At 36.2% G+C, this 9,313-nt stretch overlaps 1 protein-coding gene across 1 annotated transcript in view; it reads left to right on the plus strand.

Moving 5' to 3' along the window:
* The window catches only part of LOC138710611 (arrestin domain-containing protein 1-like), a 116,425-nt gene extending 109,107 nt beyond the window's left edge, over window positions 1-7,318 (plus strand). The window contains exons 8-9 of the mRNA XM_069841616.1: window positions 763-940; window positions 5,046-7,318. Of these exons, the coding sequence (XP_069697717.1) occupies window positions 763-940; window positions 5,046-5,440 (573 nt within the window). The 3' untranslated portion in view covers window positions 5,441-7,318. The remainder of the gene's footprint in view (window positions 1-762; window positions 941-5,045) is intronic.
* Window positions 7,319-9,313: the final 1,995 nt, after the last annotated feature.

A 9,313-nucleotide genomic window follows, 5' to 3' on the forward strand; every position in this document is an offset into this window, starting at 1 on the left:
TCCCTGAACACACGAACATGTTTCTGAATTACGGGAAAGTTAGAAGAAATGAGAGGGCTACTCGCCAGTTGTAGGAAGAGAGGTGCTCTGATCGGTCGACGTTTTCGAAACATTTGGAGGGCGTTGGATGGGTATAAGGAGGTTTATGCTATGGACACCACGTTCACCTGACCTCATTTCTTAGACTTCTTTCTGTGGGGGGTGCGTGTGGTGTCCGAGGAGAATTTGATCGCCAAGTTGCACATCACCATCATAGCGATTAAATAAGTTTATGGAGTTTTCACAAGGGTCCAACAAAACATGCTACGTCGTTGTGAACTTTGTAACGAGGTCGATGACCGCCACTTTTAACAGCTACAATAATGCAGAAAATATAATATGTAAATGTAAAATCACATGCAAAAAACTGTCGTGAAGATCTGTAAGACAAATGAAGACTAATACCAGAAAAATCTTTTTTTTTAATTTAGGTTTTTTATTTACTACACCATCTAATGCAAGAAATTTAATTAATGTTTTGTCCCCTTTTTCATTTCGAACATTTTAAAGATGAAAGTAAAATGTTCGTCTAGTTCAAGAAATCATATAATCTAAGTTTCCTTCCATCCTGCATACCAAAACTACAGATGGGAAGAAGAAATCTATTTCTATGCTTTACATATGCATTGTCTTCTAATAGCTTCAATGTCTTAAGTCATCAATTTACAATCTGAATAATATGTTAAACTCATTTTGTATACCGGTAATTATTATTTTTTCCAGTTCATTGTGGACATAGATGGAAGGTCCAGCCCACTGGAGCTCCAGATGCCACTGATGGTCGGAACAGTACCTCTCCATCGAGAGTTCTCCAAACTAGAACAAGCCTCTGAAGAGGGTAATCTCGTTTACATACCACCTCTCGTACCCCAAACAATGGAGACCAAATACAAAAAACTGCGTAAGTTAAATTCATTAAGTGGTTAGATTACTGCATTCTTATTTATCAAAGTTTTTTAAGGTTGTATTGCAACTGTGGCTTCTTGATAATCCTATAATATTGAGAGAATTTAATTAAATTAACAAACATTTCCATTCAATTTGAACTTGGAACTTTCCTCTATTGCTGAAAAAAAATGTGTGCAGCTGTGTCCTTTTTTTGTGGAATCGTTGGTCCAGTGGCGAAGTTCTTAAGAGGCTTTTGAGGCTTGGTCTACCAAAACAGTTTGAGTTATAGTAGTAGGCCTATAAATTCGTAATAATAATTATCGTAACACTTGGGTTCACTCCGATCATTCCATGTATTAAGTTCACTGTTAAGTTAGATGGAAAGTTCAGTGCGAGGCTTGTGGCAGAAGTCTCTAAAGGCATGCTACGATTTATTTTTATTTTATTGGGTTATTTTACGACGCTGTATCAACATCTAGGTTATTTAGCGTCTCTAAAGGCATGCTACGATTTATTTTTATTTTATTGGGTTATTTTACGACGCTGTATCAACATCTAGGTTATTTAGCGTCTGAGTGATATGAAGGTGATAATGCCGGTGAAATGAGTCCGGAGTCCAACACCGAAAATTAACCAGCATTTTCTCGTATTGGGTTGAGGGAAAACCCCGGAAAAACCTCAACCAGATAACTTGCCCCGACCGGGATTCGAACCCGGGCCACCTGGTTTCGCGGCCAGACGCGTTGACCGTTACTCCACAGGTGTGGACGGCATGCTACGACCTTGATTCGCAAGCATAAGGGGGGGACTCGGGATAGGGTATCGATTCACTACATTTCGGTAAGAAACGCGGCTAGCATCACCTTCACAATAATACGTTGCGCTATATTGGTGTTCTGTGAATGCGCTGCATTGAGTGTTAGTTTAATTAAACGTGGATATGTGTGTATTTTATATATTAATTTTGTGTAAAATGGCTCATATTGAGAGAACTTTGTGGTCATTATTTTTATAATTAAAAGAGAAACCGTTTTGAAGTTGGACGTATGAAACAAAATGTGCTTACAAAGAGAGGAGATCGATACCTCATTTACTTGACTTGAAATATAAACGTCAACGTATATGCCCAACTTGGAGTCAGGCCACCGAAGGGAATAACACTGTAGGAGGAGAGTTCGAGCCGGTGCTGTGGATTGAATTCGGCATAGCTCAGTGGTCAGAGCGATTGGTACGTAAAACCAAGGACCCAGGTTCGATCCCCGGCGCCGGAACGAATTTTTCTCCTCTAATATTAATTGTCACTATAACAGATATATTCTGTTGGACCAAAATAATAACATCTATAGTAAAATAATAACTGTAGTTCCCTTGACTTTCATATGTAGTTAACTGTAAAATCATTTTATATTATTTTTTATCATAAGTATACTATAATAAAATAGATATTGACATAATTTTAAGTATAATATAGGCCTAAGCCTAAATCTAAATAGGGTATATATTTTCTGTCCTCTTTAATAATTACAGTTCCCTTGACTTTCATATGTAGCTAACTGTAAAAGCATTATTATTACGGTTTATCATAATTATTTTTGTAATATCAACATACTTTTATAGTGAGTATGATATAAGCCTAAATCTGTAAATAGTTTGTAAGAAAATAAATATTGACGTAATTTATATTATAATATAGGCCTAAGTCTAAATCTAAGTACATATTTTCTGTCCTCTTTTTTCGAACAATGTCCTTTTTTTAAAGCTTTGTGTCCCCTTTTCTATCGATGTGAATCTGATCATCCTAGAGGAAGATTAAATAGAAATAGAAAATTTACCGTTAGATGGCAGGTGTGTTCTATGCGGCCCAACATGTTGTAAGGCTATATTATGTCATATTCTACAGTTATGTTCTCCCGCTTATTGGTTTTCTGTGCGTGTCAAAATTATATTTATAATTATTTTATATAACCTAGTATAATTTAATATAATTCAATATTTTATCACCTCATAATTTAATTTAATTTAATTTAAAATAATTAATAGCATAAACTTGTATATAAGACTGAGCGATTAAGAGATGGATAGGGAAATCTGCAGTAGGTATGCGGAATATACAGTAGATACGAGTAACGTGAATATTCATGAAACTAAACGAAAACTTTGAGAACGAAGTGCACAAATAAAAAAAAAATAGGAACGTTGTCGAAGGGAAGTAATCATGAGTAACGGTATTGTAAGTATTCTACGTTAAAAACAGGATATGCAGCCACCAATGTATTTTTTTTTTTTATATAGGGAAGGGACTATCGGTCTTAAATTCCTCGTATTTTTTCTCTAGTTGCAGAAATATAAAGTTCAGTTTTTAATAGAATGATATAATATGATCGCAGTAGTATCACGATTATTCGTGCGTTTTGTAGGTTAAGGACATGCAGTTTTGAATATTATGTAGGAAGATTTTGAAAATTTGAAGTTAAAACATGGTTTTAATAATATGAGTCTACAATACATTAAAAGCACTATTCACGAAATGGATTTTTGGAGTCAAGGTTCCGATACTTTCTTATTTTATACATAGGCTATATACTTCATAGGCCTATATATATTTTTTCGCTATGGATTTTCCTCGATAATAAACATCCCAGCTAATCGAGAGTTTACTGTAGGCCTAATATCATTCCATTGTAAAATGCAGGCTTAAACGTCGGAGACTCTTACAAGTACTGAATGTAATCTAAGCTAACATAGCGTGCTGTCAGGTTGCATATGTTCTCATTAATTTTTCTTTGCTCTCTTCCAAAATGAAACTGTAGCCAGCAATTCCTTACTTGAAGTAATTTAATTATTTATATTTTTTAAGGTTGAAAGCATATATTCAGAATCTTTCGGGACCTGATTGAAGGCAAAAAGATTTCCCTGGTTGTTACATATAGAAACATCAGAAAAATTTGGCATTTTAATTTATTTTTAAGAGTATTTAATATACTAATACACTACGTAAATCCTCAATGTTTAGATACTGGAAAACAAATGCACACTCTAAGCGCATCCCTCAAAGTACACGCGCGCTATCTATTGGTGCTAGTTCAGGATATCCCTATTGCCATGGTATAAGAAATATTAACTGGTTGCCTAAAACAAAATATAAATTTTATTGTATTTAAACAATTTAAAACACAAATTTTACTGCTGTAAGGTGTACCTAACCCCTTAAGTGGTTTTCCTTTTCTTTTGTTTTAAAACACTTTTTGTTGGGTTTAAACTGCTAATTCAACACTGCGTTAAGAGGTTAGGTACAGTTTACAGCAGTAAAATTTTGGAAATATTCAATATTTTTTCCTCAATTCCTCTATCTTATAAATTTTACTGTTGTAAGCTGTATCTAACCCCTTAAGTGGTTCTCCTTTTCTTTTGTTTGTGTTTTTCTGTATTTTGGGGTCAAATGAATTGCTGTAACGTTAATGATTTGTTTATTAAATTAATTAAATTAATTAATTGATTTTCAAATAACTAATTGCCTCAGCTTCGTCCTATAAGATCGCCCAATTACTTACACAAACCCCTTATACAGCAATGAAACGTCGCAGCCCAGATGCTCTATAAACAATGTAAGTCGAGCATTACCCCGCACCAATGGTCTCATCTCACCACAAACTTCTGTGTTTATGTTACGTTTATGTTTAATTGTCATTGTGATTAAGTCTTTACTTTGCACTTCATAGCATTGTGCTGCAAACTTCCCTTTCTTTAAAAGAAACTTAAGCCTTGGTTTTTCTGAACCGACGCATGCGAGTTGCGAAGTGCGAGGCCCACCTCGTACAAATCCGGACTACACGAAAGATAGTGAGTGGATCCTATAACTGCGAGGTACGCAGACCTCGCATCTCGCAGTTATAGAAACCACTCACTATCTTTCGTGTATCCGGATTTGTACGAGGCGGGCCTGGCATCTCGCAACTCGCATGCGTCGGTTCAGAAAAACCAAGACTTTATAAAATTCTGAACAGCATTCCATAAATCTATAATTCACCACAAAAAAAACCTAGTTTTAAGTATTTTTAGACTTTAGAAAATCGGGGTTTCAGTGACGATTAAGAATATGTAATGTTATTCTGTAACAGCTGCTGTCTTCAGTGGTCCATGTGTCTGGGGACCTCGATCAGTGGAGACATATTACTATCGACAAGTAAATCGACACCAAGAAGTTCCATCTGTACCAAATCGCATACCACAAGTAGTGTTGGCACCTCATCAGAAAGAAAAATCGTTTGCGCCTCGCTATGTCTGCTACCGTCACGAAGAAGGATTGACACCTGGACCTGTCTTTGCACGTGGAGTTCCTCAGATTGTTATCACCGAACATCCTCCTTGCCTTCGCCATCATCATCTTCCTCCCACATCAAGACGTCACTCAGCTCCAGGCCATATAATGATGCCTTCTCCAGAAAAGGTGCCCACAACACCTGCAGATACACCCCTCAGACACAAACTGCCAGACATCCCAGAGACGAAGTGAAGAATTTGTGAAAGATTCATATCAGTTGAAGTGTCAGTGAGTGAATTAGGTTTCTGGGTTTTCAAGAAGCAAGTCTATTAACCACACTTAATGATCATAGAATTTCAATGCCTTAACACAGTGATTCCCAAACTATGCGTTGTATAATTCAAGGAATCCGCAAACAGTTTTCCAGATAGGCCTATAATTTTTAATAATTACTGTACTATGAATGTTATTTGTTTTCTTTTTAATTATACAACTAATGTAATGACCTCATAGGTCGTCAAACTGAACCTGCAGTCGATTTTATCATGTAGCATTATGTGAGAAACAGTGTTGTTATCTAAGCAACTGTTAAAACCAATAGGCCTACGCCAATTTATAAAACGAAGTTACGGCAATCATGCCAAAAAAAAAATTATACCGAGCTAATCGAACAACCCGACGGGAAATCTCGGCATCCTCACTCTGCAGTTTCTCCAGAAAGGTATAGAAGGAAAAATGTTACTCCCCCATTAGAAGATTTAGTCTGTAGTGACACCCTTCAACTGGGTTTGTGGCCCTGCGTAACATGCAGATTTATTTTTGAAGATATCGCAGCATTAGAAGTTTGTGCAGCTTCTTTTATTGCACTCATTACCTCGGTGGCTAGGCATTTCCACCAATCAGGAGAGTCCGTATGGTCGGTTAGCTTAAGTATAGATGAGAAGGTGAGACTTGGCATATGGGCTGTGCAAGAGGGGAAAGAATGAGTCATCAGAGAGAGAGTTTTCATGATGGTTAATATTATACGTATCTATCGGCACTGGAGTTCACTTGAAATTGAAACCTATCTTCCCCCTTCATACCGATTGGTGATATAGCCACGGCACAGGTCTTGTCTGCTCTAGTGTACTTCCAGAGTGGTTACTGAGGCCGTGTCTCAAAGCTCAAGTCCATACTACACACTAGTGACTAGCAACTGGGTGACTTGTAAACTACACACTAGGGAGCTTCGGAAATGTATGCTTGAAACATGGCCTTCTTCATAGACTATTTTTCTAAAAACCATGACATTACGGTGCAGCACTGAATTAAAAAGGCAGTGTCCTAATGCAGTTTCATTACGAGTTATGTGGAAAAGATAAGGGCTTAATATATTTCAATAATGTTTAAAACATTGTACAGAAGGTACTAACAATGTCAATGTTCAAAGTTAACGTGTTATTCTGCATTATATTTATATTATTTCACTTTCAAAGCATTTTCAAATTTCATAACCCCAATTTCTGATGAGATATCCATGTTTGTTTAGTGAACAAGTCAGCAATCAAGCAAGAATTTTTGTTTACTAGCTACTACGGACTTCATTGCTATGCACTATGTATCTTTGGATTGTAACTTCTGACGCCACATCCGGGTATTTAGTCAACAATCTAGTTCACGTCAGCTGAAGATGTAGCTTTGAGACACAGCCTGAAAGATGAACTAGCGCCGAATATTCATTTTTTCTTTCACAACTCCACTCAATTTTTCTTTCTCCACGCAATGTCATGTATAAAGGAAACCATTGTAAATCAGTTTAGGACGTCCTTTTTCAGAAGTAGTGATACACTCAGTTACCGAGCAACGAGGGGACTATTGTTAATGCGGTACGAATTGTCTCGAACTAATAAAATTTTATTGTTAATGCAGTACGTATTGTCGGGTACGAATTCTGAAATTGGTACGAGCTATCACGGTACAAATTGTCGGGGCATATAAAACTAAAACAGAAGTGGAATATAGTTAGGATATTTGTTATTCGATCTCGTTTGTAATCGGTGATGATTTCAGGCTGTTTTCTGGGAGGGCTGAAACACTGAGTAAATTATTATGAATTTATTATTATTATTATTATTATTATTATTATCATCATCATCATTATCATTATCATTATCATTATCATTATCATTATTATTATTATTATTATTATTATTATTATTATTATTATTATTATTATTTGCTGTTCACAACACATGGATACACCATATTTTGCTTAGAGAATATAAACTACAGATATTTCATTACAAGATTTAAAATAAAAATAGCAAGGCCACGAAAATGGCACATACTTCTCCGTACCGATTACACGTTTTGCTACAATTCAGTTCCTTTATGTTATTGCGAACATAATTACCGTTTGCTTTTATCTTCACGATCAGTTATTCAAAATTAAATTATTTAATATGCACCCTATGAATGAATGAATATCCACGCAAATAAAAAGATTAACTTTAGTTTCCTGGATTACACACAAAAGTCGTTCCCTATAATACCAAACTTACGATATTAGAGTTCATTTACGACGGTCAGGGCGTAAGTCATGGTAACTATTTTTTTCGAAATTATGCCATGGCATCACGAGATGTATAGTATGTAGTAAGTCATAGTATGTAGTATTTGGTCGCATCACTAGATGGCAGTGTGATGTATGGTTATTGCACAGAGTGTGATGTGAATTAAGTTGTGAGTCGACCATCTGCTTTGTCGTGCATTCATAGTATGAGTACGTGGTCGCATCACTAGGGGATGGCAATGTGAGACGACCGTCGTACAGAATGAATATGACTCGATGGGTTTTAGGGGTTTTTAGAGCTGGTGTATTATGCTGTAATGCCATTCCAAATACTAAAACACGCATAGCATAATGTAGCGTCGTTTATAGATCTTTAATCCCTACCCTACTAGTACACATTGTATGTTTAAAAATTTCGAATCATGCCCACATTCTCACAAAAAAATAGCTGCCATGAGTAAATGTAAGACAATTCAACCCAGTATTTTCGTCCCGGACAATTCAGACTATTCTGTATTCTTCATTATTGCTAATGTAGACTACCTCTTGCGCATGAATTTGGGCACCGCATTCTCCTTTCTTCTCAAAATATCATTCAGTTTTCTCCTTAGTAGAGTTGAGTTTATTGTACAGGAAATGATGCATCAATTTTGGCCTGCCCCTTTCCGTTGTGGTAAGACGTGGACGGTCCATGAGAATGTTTAAATGTGAGAGATGTTTAATTTATGGTAACAGAATCTGAAATTAATCTGGTTTCGAGGAAACGGAATAAAAATGAATATGATTTCAACAAATGAAGTGATTTCTAGGAAATGGCTGACTGGAACAAATTGTAGCGGAACGAACCTGTTTCTTGGTACGAAATGTCGTGAGACGAATTTTATTTGTTGGATGAATTGTCACGTGACGAACAGCACGATACAAATGGTTGGGTATTGGCTATGACTTGTGCCACAACCCTCGTATGAACTGTACTGTTTAAGTATGAATTCGTACCGGTAATTAATTTGTCATATACCACGTATTTACATGAATAGCTGTATGTATATTATAACAGTTTCTATTATTTTTATATTTACCAAAACCGACAGTAAAAGTGGTCTTAATGTTAAAATCACTGCCTGCTGGATCTCATCCTATAGCTGCGTAAACTGCCTGCTCAATCAAAGTTATTTTACCGCTAGTTGGCAGGCAGTGTCCACCGCTATTAACATTATCAGTATATGCAGTGCCATTACCGCCACCTAGCGGCTATTCGCGCATAACCGTTGATTGGGCAGGCAGTATAAGCAGCCATAGGATGTGATCCAGCAGGCAGTGGTTTAAATACATCAGTTGTTTATTAAGATCACTTTCTTTTAAATCTATAGGCCAACTCCCTAAAGGCCTCCTACATTGAAGATAGACTGAATGCGCAAATAGCAGTAGAAATAATCCTGTACTGTACATAACTATTTTAGCAGAGCAGTTTCTGTAGGTATTAAGAAAATAGTCATATTTGTCAGTTTATTCAGCGTAATATTAAAAATCACAAAGAAAATCATGTACCAATTCCTGTAATTCAGCGTATTTGT

This window comes from Periplaneta americana, chromosome 12 (assembly GCF_040183065.1).
Source record: "Periplaneta americana isolate PAMFEO1 chromosome 12, P.americana_PAMFEO1_priV1, whole genome shotgun sequence".
NCBI classification, from domain to species: Eukaryota; Metazoa; Arthropoda; class Insecta; order Blattodea; family Blattidae; genus Periplaneta; species Periplaneta americana.